This window comes from Capsicum annuum, unplaced genomic scaffold (genome assembly GCF_002878395.1).
Source record: "Capsicum annuum cultivar UCD-10X-F1 unplaced genomic scaffold, UCD10Xv1.1 ctg1490, whole genome shotgun sequence".
Classification (NCBI taxonomy): Eukaryota; Viridiplantae; Streptophyta; class Magnoliopsida; order Solanales; family Solanaceae; genus Capsicum; species Capsicum annuum.
Genome location: NW_025820315.1, coordinates 2667803 through 2686407, shown reverse-complemented (window position 1 = coordinate 2686407; position 18605 = coordinate 2667803). Strand labels below are relative to the sequence as shown.

Here is an 18605-nt window from a genome sequence, read left to right as displayed (position 1 = left end):
GATAAAATTGATTACTATTTTTACTCATTCATTAATTTATATTGAATATACTTGTGATTTTTTTTGCTTACTTCCTGTTTACAATTTTTAGGCTTGGGCATATGAAGCCATTCCTCCCCTCGAAAGCATTTCAAGGATTACCTAGATAAGGTTTCTCATCCAAGGATCCTTAGGTAGTTAGCTGCAGTAGAGAGCAGCAAAATAAATATTAACAAGGCTGATCTTTTTAACTCTCCGGATGATGCAGTACGTCTTCTTTCAACTAAAATAATTTGCCTCAAAGAAAGATATTAAAATAGATGTTCCATCTGTTGCGATAGATGGGTAGCCTGTTGTAATAGATTACCCATCAACTACAACTGGTGCAACAGATGGGTAATTTATTACAACAGACGATCCATATTTCACAACAAATTAACTATATGTTGCTCTGGTCTCTGAACCCTACTCAACAGATTACCCATCTACTGTAAATTATGCAACAGATGGGTATTTTGATGTAATATATTATCAATCTGTTTTAACATACAGATCAGCTGTTGCGGTAGCTAGATCGTCTGTTGCGTAAGTTGGCTATGTTAATATAACCCGATCCCCATGTAACCCAACTGATTGAAAATTATTATTATATGATTTAAATTCCTTCTGTCTTTTTTTATAGGTTGTGCATCCTTGTATCGTGCCTACCATTGATGAGCTGGGGATGACTTCTTTTCTTACTCTGGGTCTTTTTAATACAAAAAAAGACCCAACGGTGGAGTTAATAAAGAAGGAATTAGATAGAGCAACATCCATAAGAAGAGCAGTTAGGCAAGGTCGGTCTACTATTGAAGCTCTTCATGACCAAACTCAAACTGCAACAGATCTGGGTGCTTCTTCTGGGGGTGTTGCTGGTGGAGTTGTTTGTGATGGTGGCAGCCATCCTGCTGCTGCTTCTGCTGCCAATCGTGATTATGAATATATTAATGCTCAGAAAAAAATAAATATGTTTGAAAACACCCCTTGCACAGGTCCTCCCTCTCACCCCTACACCGGTCCTTTCCACCCTTACAGTGGTCCTTCTCACCCTTCCTCACCCTTATATTCTCATTGTAAATGTAAAGTTTGCAAAGATAGAGAGGATAAACTCCTCGACAAGCTAGAGGCTATTGTTGAAGCTGTCGATGAGTTGAAATCCAAGAGGGGTGTCCTACCATTCAACGAGGTGAGGGAGCCATGCACTCCTACAGTGAAGGTTAGGAGGAAAAGAAAAAAATTAAAAAATTCTCTTCATTCTGAAATCAGTAAAAATTGCAACTCCCCCCGCTCTAATAATTGTTGAAGTTCATGGACCACCGAAGAAGGTGGACATATTCACGGTGATTGGCAAGAAGAAGAAGAAGAAGGAACTGGAAGAATTCATCAAGATGAAGGTTCAAAAAGAATACACCATGCATTCATTTGCTGCCAAAGACTTTTCGAATATAACAAATATGTGCGTGTGGTACGAGGACAAGATAAGTTTACTTTTGCTAACCTACCCTTCCAATATACTTCATAAAGAAGATTCTACGCAGCAGATGTGTAATCTGTTGCAAAAACTTGGTATTATGTTGCAACATAATATACATATATTGCATAAGTTACGTTGGCTGGGTAATCTGTGAACTGATTCAGAGAATCCTTTGCATCGAATTCTTTCGACTGTGTTTTTATTATTTACAATTACTAACCTATTTAAAAATTATCTTCTTATACCACAGTATATTGATAAAATTCTCTGCCTCATGAGGGGCAGGCAATTAGCGTACCCAGATGCTTATAATGTTGCCGATAGGATAATGGACCTCAACTTCTACAATAATTTCAATGATAGGTATGCTAAACTTTATAAGATAGCTGATTCTGGTGGCCCAGGATTTGATCAGTTAGTTTCTATATTCCAATAGGATGAAGAAGCGATTAAATATGTTAGAGGGAACAGGCCATATCCATACGACAAGAGCTGGACCAAGGTAAAGAGAATCCTTGCAGTCATAAACGTAGATGTCACCCATTTTCTCACTATTGAGATACTACTATATGAGGGAAAGATAAAGGTTTATTATTGAAACTTACCTGTCTTCAGTGAGAAGACGTTTTTAACCCACATACAGCCAATCTTGAAGTTGTTGACGCAGAGTAAGCTAATGTATCATTTGCCGATTAAAGTCTTGGCGAAGGAATCATGGGATTTTGAAGGTCGAAATAAGAACATCCAGCTCCCAACAAATACAACCGGTGCAGCGTATGGGCTGTACTCACTTACATACATCGAATGTTTGCTGACCAGCACACAAATGACCGGTATGTGCGACACCGTTGGGGGAGAGATGCAATGGGTATGGGCATATGGGGTACTAACTAAATAGTTAGAGCCCGTATATAAAAAGAAACATGTACAAACACAGAGATGAACACGATAATAAATTTTCATTTCAAGCCAATTAACTTTACATATAGGGGCAATAATTTTTATGTCTGGCCAAGTTAAATTTTTATAATACAACAGATTTTATATCTGTCGTAATAGATTTTATATCTATCGTAACAGATATAGTACCTGTTATGACAGATTGATTATCTGTTGGAATAGGTTGGTTATCTGTTGCGTTATGCAGATATTCTTTGTCTATCTATCGCAACAGATTTATGATCTATTGCAACATATAACTTATCTGTTGCACTTGATCGGTAATCTGTTGGAGCAAATCAAAAAAGTAGAAAGACCTGTTATATAATTTCCAGCAGATGACCTGCGTGTTGCATCTCATGTTGCAACATATGTCTAAATTTGTCTGATAAAATAAATCAAAACCTTCAAAAATTACATGAAATAACTCAACAAACAAATAAAACGTAAGAAAAATTATTATGGGTATAAACGATCTACTCTACAAATAAATCAACAAGTTAAACCAAGGAGGATAGGTTATTACATTGACGGACTCAAGCTATAAAGATCTAATCAATATGGATAAGTTGTTCTTCATCCAGTGCTACGGAATTCGGCTTTGGTCATCGTGGATCTTTAACGTCGATTGCGTATGGCTTCTAAGCTTTTTCTTCTTCATATTTCCATAAAAGAGCAGCATATCTTTTGCGGAGTAATCCGACATCAAGTCCATCATTTGGTACTTATAATCCATCGATCAAATACCTAGCATAGGCGACAATAAAAGGACTGCAATCCCTGCGTTATAAAAAACCAGATAATCCATATCTTACAGTTCATACAAGCGTTGTGAAATTTGTGAAATGAAACTAAATCATGACACTTAAAACTTACAGGCTACCAATGGTTTGTTGAGCAATTCTGTCAACATATTGTACATCAAATGGATTAGCCATTTTATCCTGGTATGCTTCAATCGTCAACTAATCAGTACGAACCTTTTGGTCCAAAAAGCCACTCATATCAAGGTAAGTAGGCAAAATTTTGGTCAGCTTTTGTATCTCAAACGATGGCCCAAAACGTCTCATTTCTGATAGCGAGTCACAAACTCGGATGCGCCTCTCTTTTAGAATGACGATAGCCAACACTCAATGGAATTCATCACCATAATTGATTGGGATGTACACTTCGTCGATCAAATGCCAAGGTAAGCCAGTCGTAATGCTAAAACCTTTGATGATGTTGATTAAGCATTCCTCATTTTGGAAAACTTTCGGTTGCTGTTGACAATACCTATCGTAGGCATTATTGATGTAAACTTTGTGCAAATAATTTCTTATTGTGTATCTGTATTGTTCTTGTGTTTGCAACTTGGACTTCTTTCGGAGGTAGTAAAAAATGACATCGATGTGCTGCACATATTATCAAACATTTTGGATTATGTGATAAAAAAATTAATACGCAGATGCAATTAAATAAAGTATTAATTAATAGTAATATGTATGGCATTTAAACCTCATCATTCCAGCAAGTTTGGGGTTGTGACATCAAATAGAACCAATTCTTAATTTCAGGATGTGCAACAATAAAGTCGACATATCTAAACCAAGACTCGATTCGTTCACTTTGTAGCGCTCGTCATTTTATTTTCTACATGATGATTTATATGTGTTAATGTCAGATTCTTACAACAAGAATTGTATAAATCAATACCCATAAAATTGATTTATGTACCTACCAGCATGATGCTTTAACAGCCCATCGGCAATCCATTCTGAATAGTCATTGATCAATTGTGTTAGTTTTTTTGGAGCCTCGTCCGAGATGTTGAATCCTTCAAATGGGTAATTCTTTTGTTCTCTCAAACTGACAGGCTTTACTTTTTCTTCATCTTTAGAAGAAGTTGATGGATTACCAATTGTCATATTATGCTCTTCGACAGTAGCTGTGACATTCACCTGGAAAGCCAGAATTGTCAATGCTAAGTAGAGATATACAACAAATTTTCCATCTGTTGCAATAGATGAGTCTTATGTTGCATCATATGGATTATCTGTTGGGATAAATTTGAACAGGTAAATCAGAGCAGTACGATAATTTCGAACAGATGACCCATTTATTGCAATATAAGACTCATCTGTTGAAACATATAATAAATCTGATGCAACAGGTTAGACAACAGTTGCAACAGATGTATATATCTGTTTGATAATTTTTAGTAGATGTATCATCTGTTGAAACAGATATGTGCCTATTTATTTTTTGGAACAGATGATGTGCATTCACCTTCTTCAGCTCATGCTGCTCTTCTGTGGCCCTTGCACACTGAACATCGATGCAAGACAAAGACAGAGGCGTTGCAATCTTGCTTTTTTTATGATTGATGATGCCTTGGAAGTGTCTTTCCTTCTCCTCTTAGCCGCCTTGATCTCTAGTAGAGTGTCTGGATATGAATCATCTTTGATGGAATGACACCCCTCTTAGATATCATTTCCGTTACAGAAGTAGTCAATGCATTAATAGCATTAATCACTCCATCGTTTTCCCCTTGCAGTCTTGACATTTGCATGAAGAACATTCACTAGATGCGGAAAAATCTAGAGAAAAATATATACAACCATTATGATCATAATCATAATGGCTTGTTGTTTCAAAAACTGTAAGAGGAGAATCATTAGCCCCACCCTCCAAAATTATTTTTCTTGTGATGGATATTGCTCCAAACAATTTCATTTTTATTCCATCAACGACCTTAGGGTCCGATAAAATTTGCACAGATCGTAAAGTAAGAAAAAATGACATCTTTAACTCTCGGTTGGTCGGAACAAGCCACGGATGGACAATCTAAAATAAATCGATACATATATTAAGAATGAAAATGAAATCATTTAATCATTAATTAAAATAAGAACTTTATTAGAATTGGACTTGCTGCTTCCTTGGGGGGATTGAAAAGATCAAGAAATTTTACATTTTTATCAGTTTTGGCCGACAACCATCTCAGAATTCTTGGATAGGAAACTTCTTCCTGGTAGTTCACTTGTTGTCTCAAATAAGGAATAGCTTCAAATGCCCAAGCCTATAACATAACGCCAATAAATCAAAAGCATTATTGAATAAAAAAATGATGAATCATATCATGATAAAAGAAATATTTACCATGAAGGCCCATGAAAAACCATATAAGTTGATTGTTTTTTGCATTAACGGAGTCAACAACTATTCGACAGTCATTTTGAAGCTTTCATAACCCTAAGGATAGCTGTTAAATGCCTTAAGATTCTCGGAGAGATTTATTAAATCGAGGCTTATGTTGTTGTTAACGTCTCTCGTCCAAAGAACATTATGTACAAACCAAACCAAGCACAATGATTGCTTGTACTTCTTTGAAAGTCCTTTACCTTTAACGCTTCTATCAGATTTTTATTTTTGAAGCTTAGACCAACAATGGAAACCAGGTCATCACGATCACTCGACTTGTCTTTTCCTTTTTTTGGTGTGCAGGGTGCTTTTTTGGGTCAGAGTAGGCATAACTTGAGAAGGAGAAGGAAAATAACTTTTTAGTCCGGTAACTATGGCAAACTCCTTCCAACCAACACAAACAGGTATACCACAGTAATTTATCCACACCTCATCCATCTTATCTTTATTTCATAAATAAACCTGCGCTTGAGAAGATCATATACCATTTTCATCTAGAAACGAGCATTGTTGTCCTCCGACAAATCAAGATATTGCCCAAAGCAGCTTTCCCTGAAATAAGAATCCAGTTTTTATTCTCGAAGTATTTTTCTGTAGGCGTAGAAAGATTTTTCCATGACTGACATAACCACGAGATAACCCGTTAAATCTGTGGCACCATCGCACTATATTCTCACAGGATAATGATCAATGCTGAAGGTTTTGACCAACTCTTCGGCGGAAGGGCTATTAGCATTTGGATCATCTCTTTTGAAAGATTTCTTCTCCTCGTGTTCATTATCTTCTGCTCCTGATTGAGATAACGCTTGTAAAGCAAGCTAATACAGTGGTGATGTAGCTAAGCTGTTGCACTTGTTCCTTTACTTAGACTTGATTTGATTTCTTTTCTTTTGGGAGCCATGTTATCTTAAATTAATAGGAACATAACATAGATTATGATTGATTAATGCATAACAGTTCCAACAGACAACTAATCTGTTGCAACATATAACTGACCTGTTACAACGGATGAGTAATCCGTGGGAACCATAAAAATAGCACTAATCTGTTGTACCTGGAATTTATCTGATGCAACATATAACTGACCCGTTGCAACGGATGAGTACCATTGGAAACCATAAAAACAGATCACTAATCAGTTATCTATTGGATCAATATTGTTTAGATTTCTTCCAAACAGAAGAATCGTCTGTCGCAACAGATGAATGATCTGTTAGATTGTTTACCTGTTGCATCAGATTTTCATAGTTGCATCAGATTTTCATATGTTGCATATGTTTCATCTATTACATCAGATGTTTTAGCTGTTGCAATACCATTTTTTCCAAGACAAACAACAAATCAACCCAGCAACACCAACACATCACACACACACACATTAAGAACATCAACTGTGATAAAAAATCACCAATAAATTTGAATCAATAGTACGACAACAAGAAGGAGAAATGCCAGAAATTAGGATTTTATTCAATCCACATTTCAGTACTAAAAGAGTAGTTGGCTCAAGTTCCTCTGTTTTTTCATAATTTTTACCTGTGAAAAAAGAAATGGGACGACGAAGAACTCGAAGTTGTTGTCGTCGGAGAAGTATTCACGTCGATTGACGGTTGAAAGTCGAAAAGAAACTCACCCGACTATTTATCGCCGGAGGTTGAAGGGAGAAATTTTGTAGAACTGTTGATTGGGAGAGAGTTGAGAGAAGCTAGAGAGAGAGAGTGGTTGATTTGGATTGAAGATGGGTATGGGTTGGGTTGGGTTTGATTTATACTTTTGAAAAGATTAGAAAGTTTTGAAAATATCAATCAAGTTCACAACTAACTTAATCAAGTTTCCTAAGGATGTTTGACCCTATCTGTTGGTCAATGCCACCAATCCTTCATTCAAGACTTAAAAAGACATATTTCCTTCAATGTTCTCATGTTACTTCCTCAATTTAAATCTAAGTATCCTGGTTATTACTTATAGAGTAAAAAAAAAAAAGATTTTAATTGTTATAAATATTTTAAATTATGAATTATTGCAACTACTTGTAATTTTATATAGTTTCAAAATTTATATATTTTATTTATAGAAGATAGTATAGTTTCAAATTCTCATCAAACATAAATAAATTTGATCCTAATATTTCAAATCAAGTCATGTAATTTGAAACATGAGATGTAGGAGTATATAATTAACAAAAATAGGGTATTACAAAAAAAAAAGGTAAAATGGCTCGTGGACCCTTGTACTATATTCATTTTGTAATGTGGATACTCCTACTTATATATTTGTCATCTGAACCCTTGAACCCGTTAAAAAGTAATATTTTAAACCCCTTGACCGTTGACCAAGCATATGTGGCCCAAAATCAGTTGAGTTGGATGAAACGCGTTATTACACGCGCATGGATGCGCGTGAGGGACACTTTTTTATCAATTTTATATTAAAATAATTTTTAAAAAAATTATAATAGGTAAATATAAAAAAGGAACACCAAATTTAAAATAAAATTCCCAAAACTCTCTCTTCTTCATCTACCCCTCCCCCAACCCCCAACCCCACCTAGTACAACATATCCAGCCATCCCCGTCCCCCACCCCCCTTTGGTGCACCACCACCACCACATTCAACCACCCTCTTCCCCATCCCCTACCCACCACCACCACCACAAATATCAATCAACCATTCCCGCCCTTGTCCTCCACCAGCACCACCAGCACCACATTATTTGTACCAAGTAAATCATCAAATGTACATAAATTTTTCAAGTACCCAAATTCGATAAACCTAATTTGAAGAGAAATTCATGCTCCTTGTAGGAATTCAAGATTTGGGTATAAGCAATTGAAGGGTAAGTTGAGTAATTCGAAGAGAAAATTAAGTTTTTTTTTGTAGGAATTCAAGATTGGGTATAAGCAATTGAAAGGTAGATTGGTTATTCAACTCATGAAATGGGTATTTTTTCTGTTTTTTATTTGGTGTGGTGGAGCTAATTTCGTTGGAACTTCACACAGTGGTTCAGTTGTAGTGGCAGTAATTAACTGATTGTTTTGCTTTGCTTGTGATCTGTGGTCAGTTCCCTACCGCTTAGTGCGCTGACAGTAGGAACGGAGGATTAATCTCACGGCTGTCGACTGTGAAGATACCTTGGAAAACCAAAAAAAAAAATGAAATGATACCCTTCAAGTTCACATAATTATTCGTTGAATTCCATTGATAAGTTTTTTATTTTTAACTTTGTGAGTATTCTTTTGATCAAAGCAAAATCTTTTCTTGAAAAAAATCGTGTGTATTAGAAGATCAAAAGCCAAAGGGAAGAAGCAAAGTGGGAAATTACAGAGAGAGAAATATGATAAATTGAAGAGCAAGAAGCAGCAAAGGAAAGAGCCCCCAGCCCCCACCATTTTACTTTTACTTTTTTTTTTTAATTCTCAATTTAATTTTTTTTTAATATTTAATTTCTTATGTGGCATTTTAAAAATGACATGAAATTTAATGTAATACTTAAAAATGACATGGCAGCTGACATGGGGCGAGTGTGTTATACCCATCGAAATAATGTTTAAAATATTATTTTTTAATGAGGTCCAAATGACAAACGTATCAGTATCCACATTACAAAACAAACATAGTATAAGGATCCATCGAGCCATTTTGTAAAAAAAAAAAAAAGAAATGCAGGCAAGAGACAAAAACACCCCCTAAAAAAGGACTAGAAATGCATCATAAATACGGAATACCCCATTCCACCTTTGGCTCTTAAAATATCCTTAGGGTTCGATTGGTGCATCATCATATGAATATAAGTAGAAATATCTCAAGACGCCCTTCATACGATGTAGTAATTCCACCATATTAGAACAAACACAAGATAAAATTAATCTCAATTTTATCTCAAAATTATTTTCTTCATTTAGTGTACCGAACCACCACTCGGGGGTTCTGTGACACATGAAATAAATAGAGGATAACCGATGAGTAAAGCAGTCCCATTTAGTTATTTTATCACACTCCCATCTGACATAGTGATCGTACAAAAGCTAGCGTAAGTCCCGTCAATTAGTTATTACCTCACACTCATCAAACATGGGATTAAGTTAAATTATCCCGAGATTATTTACTTTATCCAGTATATCAGTCTACACTTTTTAATGTTTTCTTTTGAATCAGCTCCACGAACTAAAGGAACAAAGAGCAAACTTGCCTCTTCTAACTCGGGCAAAAGGGCCTTGCAAGTCAGATTTTACCTTTTCAAGTCCTAAAAGAGAACTAACTACGTTGAAATTTCAGCATTAATTAGGCAGATAGCTTTCCTGAAAAACTAACACAGCAACGTGGCTAATTAAGCATACAGAATGGGCAGAAGAGATTAAAGTCTACAAAGTAGATTGAAAGATAACTCAGAAAAATTGTTAAATTAGATTCAACATCATCAAAACTTTCTTCCAAGTGATAAATGAAGTTGCCAAACTCATTGATAAATCTACATAGTAGATTCAAAGATAACAATGGGCAACTTTCGAATAAGATCCAAAACAGCATCAAATCAAGCACCACCTCTCACTGGTCCGAAGGCAAGCTCTTAATAATATCAGAATCGCCTGTAATCCAGAGAAGAAAATGGAGAAGACATGAGAAATCGACAAGACAAAAAACTTCTGTATGAACGCCTAGGCGACAAAAACAATTAATTAATGGACATTGTAAGGAATTCCACTATATGCCCACCTGGGTCAATGATGCTGAGGCAACACACTCTGTAGTATTTACCACAGGCAGTTCCCAAATCTACGTTGTCTGCAACAATGGAGAACATAAAAACATAAGAAAAACTTTGCCAGAAAAATGAAAGCACACTAACCATGTATGACCTCAATTAATTAAAAGAATGAACAATAATCAGAAACTCAGTTCCACTAAGAGGTTTCAAAATGAAATTTAGTTCTCTTCACGACTAAAAGCATAAAACATATCCCTAAATCTTTTGACTTCTTGAATTAATGGTGAATCAACAAGATCACAACATAAGAACCAAAAGAGGTAAGAGAGACCATGCAGACACAACAGATATGCCTCTGAACATAAGCTAATACAGAGGTCTACATTATGCACTTCAACTACTACATATCAAGAAGATCATTAAATCTTCAGTTAATAGTTAGCCCAGTGAAATGTCAGGTTCTCACTCAACTCAGTACATACAACTCATTACATATAAACATGATGTGCAAAACCAGACTATTTATGCTTAGATATATTTTTCATGAGATCAATCCTAATAGAAAAAAAATTCGTGGCATTCCATCCGGATAACTATTATGTGCACCTATATTGTGGAATTTGTGGCATCCCCAGACAGAACAAATGTTATGGAAGAAATATTAGCAAAAGGAGCACCCAAAAAGAAAGTAAATCACTTCAAAGAATGCCCTATGTTGGAAACAATATCCACAAACATCAAGGACATTCTGTGAGCAGAAAGAAATATATTGATATACAAAAAAATGTAATGCACACATGAACTTACTTCCATTGTAGTGGTGAACTCCAACCTTTGCCAACATAGCATAGTACTCTATCTCGGACTTCCTAATAGGAGGACAGTTGTTGGCAATGATAACAAGTTTTGCTGCAATACAAAAAGAAAGACATATAACAGTAACACCAAGTTAGAAAGCAACAAAGAATACTACTTCTCTTGACAGTGAATCCATACTTAAGTATAATGAACACATACTCCTATTAAACTCACAAGAATTTGCAAGTTAACATTCACACGGAAAAGGAGGAGATTTCTAAATTGAGAAGTGATATTTGAAAGAAAGCAAAGGACATGACAAGTTGCTAATCAAGAATCAAATTAAATAGAGCCCAAACAATGCAAAATGAATAGAGGATTGATTCATACAACTGACCCCAGCTATATGTATGGGGTTGGTGATACCAGCACTAATCCCTAATTAACCTTACTATAAAACTTAGCCAGCATTGATAAAGACGTAAAGTCATACATTCCAGGTTTCTCCTTCATTATTTGTGATATCTTCAACTCCTCAATTTGAACACTCTAGCCAAGAACTATGAGCTGTGGCTTCTTGAGATAGACCTGATTACATCTTGGCCCCATGTTTAATTGGTTTAATTAAACATTAGAACTAACATCTGATTGGTTAGACATTGAGAAGCTATTTTCTAAATTAACAGCTTAAACACTTCCATCAGAATACTAGTCAAACTTGGTAGTTAAGGTCTTCTAAATAATATATAACGGATTGAGGTACATATTTTAGGATAAGTGATTCATATTATGCTCAAAGAGAGTATTTGCCAAATTACATGATCCAAGAGTCATCAAATAAGGGGTTGTTATTTGAGGTTTTTCACAAACAGTGAAACCTTCTATAATGAGAACAAATAAATAAATCAATGTAACATCTTATTAACAAAGAACAAAATAAAATAAACACCTATATTTCTACAACTCTTCTCAATGAGTTTTCATTTTTGAAATGTAAGCAACAACATTCAGGGGTTCAAATCTTCGAATATATCCTGTTTACTTCTAGATGAGACGCAAAATTCAAAAATTATTAAAAAAAAAATCCAATGAAGCACCCCAGCTTCACTCATGACATCAATAACATTTCTTTTTGCGTCAAGCAGTACCACTTCACTAAGCACGTTTCTTTTTCTCGGCCATTAATTTGTGCATATATGTTTAGTAAAATTTTCTAGCAAAGCGCAGTAATATAACACAGCTTAGCCTAAGGTAAATCCACCCCTGTTTCTGTTAGATTAACGTGTCGAATGCGACACAATCCGATATCTCAATTCGATATCAGTAAATATTCCACTAAATATTGGGCTTTTATGCCTACATTTCCAAAACACAGAGCACCTATACTCAAATAAGTAATACAAAATCCATAACAAACAGCACATCAAAATTATACCAAATGACATTTTGCCCGACTCAACAGCGATAATTTACATGTAAAAAACGATTAAATTACAACAAATAGTATGTCTCAACTCATATTTTTTTTAAAAAAATGAATTCGAATACATAAAATTTAACTGGGTAATACGCCTCTACCTTTGGAGCTTCTAATAGTCTTGAGAACAGTTTTGTATCCCAATGTAAACTTCCCGCTCTTCATGACAAGAGCCAACCTATTGTTAATACTCTCATGAGTCTTCTTCTGCACAATTCACAAAAACAAAACCCTAAACACGCATTTCCACAATCCAATTCATACGCAAATATTCATCGAAGAGAGTTACTTACGGTCTTCTTGGCGGCAACCATGGTGGATTCCGATGAGGTAAAACGACGACGTCGGAGAACAAAAATGCGACGGCGGCGGCGGGCGAGAGAGCGAACAATGAAATGTGGGGAGAGGTTTAGTATATATATAAATGGAGAAAGGTGATGGAGTGATCTAGGGTTTGGGTTGAGGACTGATAAAGCCCAAAATTTTAGTTGAGGTTTTCTTCGTTGTAACTAAAGCCCAATTTGTTAAGGTAGTGTCCGAAAAATAAGTCCATTTTTTTGTTATAAGTGAAAAGGGGAGAAATATATTGTTAAATTTTGGGAATTAGAACATATGTATTGTATTGTGTTGGGGAAAAAAAAAAAAAAAAAAAAGATACGTATTGTTTGTTAAAAAAGTAGTGTATATATATTCATTATTTAATAGCAGTATATATTTAGTATTTGGAGAAGGAAGAGGATACATAGATCTTATCTCTATTCCAAAGACAGAAATATTTTTTTTAGTCGGATCGGGTTTTGAGGGGTAAGAAAATAGGTAAGGCGATTTTTTTAAGGGAAATGGACAAAAAATGGCCACTTCGGCGGAAAAAATGGTCACCAAGTGATCATTGATTTTGAATTTCTAAAGCATAGCCATTTAGGTTTTTTGTCGCTACTATCTTCTTGTTCTTTTAAAAAACAATTATTGCTACATTTTTAAAAAAAAAATGGTGCTCATTTTTTACACTGCTTTTTTCGCAAGTCCTTTTAAAAAAAAATTGTTCTTCTAATTGGTGTACTTTTTTAACAACAAATACAATTTCATAATATTGTAATTGTTGATCATTTTTTTATAAATCAAGTTGATATCTGTTGCTCCCCATTTCGAACTAGTCGAAACAGTCCGCAATGTAATCATGATTGTAGTGACTCTTTCTGATTTTTTGAGAAAATTGTTTGTTTGTTTCGCTTTCGAGTCGCCACTTAACATTTAAGGAAAAATTAGAAAAATTATTTTTTTGGAATATGAATACTCTGATTTTAATCTGCGAAAATCAATGAGATTCTAAGTAAGGGTTTTGGTTACTCGAGAGGAAGATATTAGGCACCCCTCAAAGCCTATCCAAAGATAGTCCTTAAACTTAGTTTTAGAAAAATATTTGGAAAATATTTATCTCGTTAATTGCTAAAAAGTGATAAGTAAATAAAAACTTGTATTGTTTTGAAAAAAGAAACTCGAGGTATATAAGACGTAACACCACCATATATAAGAAATTATATAGTTATTGCAAAATGTGTACATTATAAAATATGGAAAGAGAACGCGTTGTAATAAACATTTGTTGAGAGTAAAAAGTCTAATGAGTTTATAAAAATATAAAAGTTGAAATATGAAAATAAAATTATTATAAAGAAAAGGTAATTTTAAAGTATATGAGAACTCACCAACAAGAAAACAAATATAAATACATGTTTGTTCTAAAGAATATGAAAAAAGACGTGAGAATTCATTAAATTATGAAATGTCAATAATTTTGAGAACTAAATGGTAAGTAAAATTTAATAGTAAATGCATATTTATAATAGAGTTGGTATAGCATATAAATGATGATATAGTAATAGTAAGAATAAGAATAGTGATAGTAAAAATATATCTTACATATGACAATGTAAGTGCGTGTATATACCTTCTATTTTGAAAAGTTTAAAAATTTGAAACCCAAAATAATGTTAAAAGTAAATATCGAATATTGTAAATATTTGAACCACATGAGATCATGTAAAAGCCAAATTTTGATAGGTGACTAATTTGCCAATTTGAAAAAAAAGGTTTGACTAACTAAAGTCACTTGATGATTTATTCGAAGAACTTCAATTAAAACGATAAAAATAATTAACCATTTTGTTCAATTTGAAAAAAGATGTATTTTCTTCCTAAGCGCCACCTTTAAACCACAATTTGCCTTTTTGTTCTAAAAGGGGTTTATTCATGAGTATAAAAATAATGGTCGAGTAATATATCGTTACTACATATGGAAGCGTTGAATATATAGCCAAAGAGAATCAATTATAGACAACTTAAAACTTAGGATGCGTTGAATATATAGCCAAAGAGAATCAATTATAGACAACTTAAAACTTAGGATGTGTTTGGTATGATAGAAAATATTTTCTTATTTTTCCTTGTTTGGTTGCACTAAAATATTGGGAAAATATTTTTTAAAATGACTCATTTTTCTTTATTTGAGGGAAAATAATTTTCCTCATGAGCGAAGGTAAGTTATTTTCCAAAAAATGATCGATATGACTTTTATGCCCTACTCCCCTCTTCCCCCACCCCAACAACACTCAAATTCACATTACTCAAAAACACTTTTCATTATACTTTACTTCAATTTTTCACTGTTTGAAATAAAAAATATTGAAGCCCGAATTTTTCCCTGTTTTTAATGTTCGTTGAATGTATTGTTATTTCCATGTGCATAGAGGAAGACTTACCTATATTACTTTTTCTAATTACATATTCCATTATGTCATCGTTGTAGCTTATTTCACAAGGTTGAATAAGCTTGTCGTTCAATTATATTTCTATTAATTGTAGTATCTTGAGATTCACCAGACAAAATGTTGAAAAGTCTCCTATGCTTGCTAATTAGTAATTGCTTAAAATTTAGTGACTTGTAATATCTTAATACTCGATATTAATATTATTTGCTATGCTTAAATTAGTTCAGGCAGTGATATACTAGTTAACGGTTATTAGTATTTTCTAAAAAATATTTTTTCACTCACCAACCAAACACTAAAAAATATATTTCTGAAAAATATTTTCTACTCACTAATCAAACACCATAAAATATTTTTCGAAAAATATTTTCCACCAACCACACATGAGAAAATAAGAAAACCAACTTATTTTCCAGAAAAACATTTTCCATCGTACCAAACACACCCTCCTCTTAAACAAAAACTAAATCATACTAGCTTTAGTTTCAATTCAATCACACCACACGAAAATTCATAGTAATTCAAATATATATACAAAGGTCAGTAATTTATGTACAAACAATAAAGTGATCAAGGAGGGCAAGAACTCGATACTGTAAGTTCCTATTGAGGCGAATGAGACGTAGACTCCGAGCTATGTGATCCTATAACCCTTGACCCGATTTTTGGGTCAAAAAATGAGTTTCGATCAAAACTCTAACTCCCAAGGTTACATGAAACAAAGAAAATGATAATAATTAGGAATCTATCAGTAAATAAAATGCAGGAGATAATGCAAACTAGGAGAAAATAATTTGAACAAGGGCATATTTAAAAGTGAGATAGACGTCCAAGATTCAAATAGATAAATAAATTTCTGGGCAGTTTATACATTTGAATAGGGGAGATTAGTCATATAACTAAACACCAAATAGATTCTGAATATCAAGTAAACACACAACCACGCGGAAATCGCTAGGCATATTCACAACTTGACATACACTAGGTGAGGCTTCAACCAAAAGGATTCACAAGAAGGGGAATATTTCAAGATCAAAATAACATATAGATGGAAGGCAAACAGAGATTATCTTAAGAGGGACTATGAACTTTTTATGAAAGTTTAGTCATTTCCAACATAAAATTGTGAATCCAATCCAAAAAGTGATATTGTCCAGTAACGTTTTGGGGCAACAAATGGATCATTCATCCTTATCTAAAGGCAAAGCAAAAACTATATTATTGAACAAACCACAACACCATTATGAACTTAAAGCCAAAGCACATCAAAATGGACAAAAGCGGGACACAAATGTGAAACAAAAGAACTGACCATTTGCGAAAAGGGAACAATAGAATCAAGGATATATGAAGATCACTATTATGTACTTAAAACTATACATGAATCTGGTTGGCAGGTAAAACAAATAGCAGTAACAAGACACGATAAACACAAACATATTCACAAATACTTGGCCGAACAGGAAGACAAAGAAAATATACAACAACTTTTACACTATTTCGCTCCCAACAGTTGTGAATCTACCTTAGGAGGAAACAAACTTCGAACTCGATACACGCTCAATAAACGACGGAACCATGACAAAATTTGAAACCAAAGGCAAATCACATATCTATACCCTTACAGACTTGCACATTCATAGGCGAAATAATTTTTTTCAGAATCAAAATATACTTTTATCCACAAAGTTAAAGAAAAATAATGTTTCCAAAAACCAAAATAGATGAAGAGAAGAAACACGAAGATGAAACGGAGAACGGGTTCGCACCTTTTGTTGGGCAGCAAACCGGAGCTCCGACGTCAAGAATCTTTCCGGCCACCAAAACTTGAGTTTCGAGACTCAAACTTACACCGAAAATAAGAGAAGAGACCAGAAATTTTCGGGTTTTTCTTGAGAATTTTTTTCGTGACTGTAATCTGAATTTTTTAATCTCCAACCTCTTTTATGTCCCCCCTCTTTGAACATCCGAAAACCCCCCCTTTTATGGGTGCAGATCCGGACTTCATAGTCCATATTTGAAACCTAAAGATAAAAAAAATGGGAAGAAAAAAGAGGAGGAGATTTTGAATTTCGAATCTCCCTCATAGAAGACACTTTTTCCTCGTATTCTTGACTGTTGCAGGCGAATTTGAACCATTTTTTTATTATCTGACTGACAATGAAGAAAAATAAGGATAATCTTGTAGGGTTAGCACAGAGATGGTAGCGGCTGGGGCTTAGGGTTTCTGTTTGGTGATGGTGGTAGATGAGGAAAGAAGAGAAGGGAGGGCCGATCGTTGTTGTTGTTGTTGTTGTTTTGGGAAAAGAGGATTCACGCGTAACTAACGGAGATGACTAATTTTGCTCCGTCTGATGTTTTGATCGAACCGTAAAAAATAAATATTCTAAATAATAATAGTAAAAAATAATATTTATATATATCTATAATCTATATCTATATTTATAATCTATAATTTATAATATATTAAAAGTGTAAAACTCTTAGAAAAATGAATTGAACTTTTTGTCCTTCATTAAAAGTATTTATTTGAGATAAAACTATCATTTTATTATTTTAAAAAAACTATTATAATTATATATAATATTTTATTGTAGGAGTCTTAAATATATGGTAAGTTTTGAAAATTAAGAAGTCCTAAAATATATGGTAACAGTAAAATTTATGATGAGAATTATTATAAAAATTAATAATTAAGTGTGAAGTTCTTTAAAAAGTGAATTGAACTTTTTGTCCTTCATTAAAAGTATTTGTTTTAGACAAAACTGTCATTTTACTATTTTTAAAAAATTATTATTTAATTATATATACAATATTTTCTAGTAAGAGTCTTAAATATATGGTAAGTTTTAAAAATTAAGAAGTTCTAAAATATATGGTAACAATAAAATTTATGATAAGAATTATTATAAAAATTAATAATTAAGGAATCCTAAAATATATGGTAACATCAAAATATATAGAAAAAATTATTATTAAAATTAATAGTTAAGAGTTAAAATATATGGTAAGAGAAGAAGGAAAAATCAAAAAAAAGAAATATACGTGTATGGCTTTATGCACTAATTTCCTATTATAGAAGAAGTTAAGATTGTGATAGGTTTATAATCAATTAAATGTGTAATTTTTTTGTACTTTATTAAAAGAAATAAATGGTAGGAGAATTATTTAATATTTTCCTTTCTACTATTCAATTAAAAAAATACTCCTAAAATAGGGCTCTATTAAGGAAATACTTTTATA

At 33.5% G+C, this 18605-nt stretch overlaps 1 protein-coding gene across 1 annotated transcript; it reads right to left on the bottom strand.

Moving 5' to 3' along the window:
* Positions 1 to 9968: 9968 nt before the first annotated feature.
* Positions 9969 to 13242, bottom strand: LOC107852416 (60S ribosomal protein L30). Its single transcript, XM_016697451.2, has 5 exons — positions 12888 to 13242; positions 12696 to 12801; positions 11127 to 11228; positions 10328 to 10396; positions 9969 to 10200 (listed from the first exon to the last, which is right to left on the bottom strand). The coding sequence occupies exons 1-5, from the start codon at positions 12906 to 12908 to the stop codon at positions 10160 to 10162; spliced, it is 339 nt and encodes a 112-aa protein (XP_016552937.1). The 5' UTR covers positions 12909 to 13242; the 3' UTR covers positions 9969 to 10159.
* Between the last annotated feature and the right edge of the window lie 5363 nt (positions 13243 to 18605).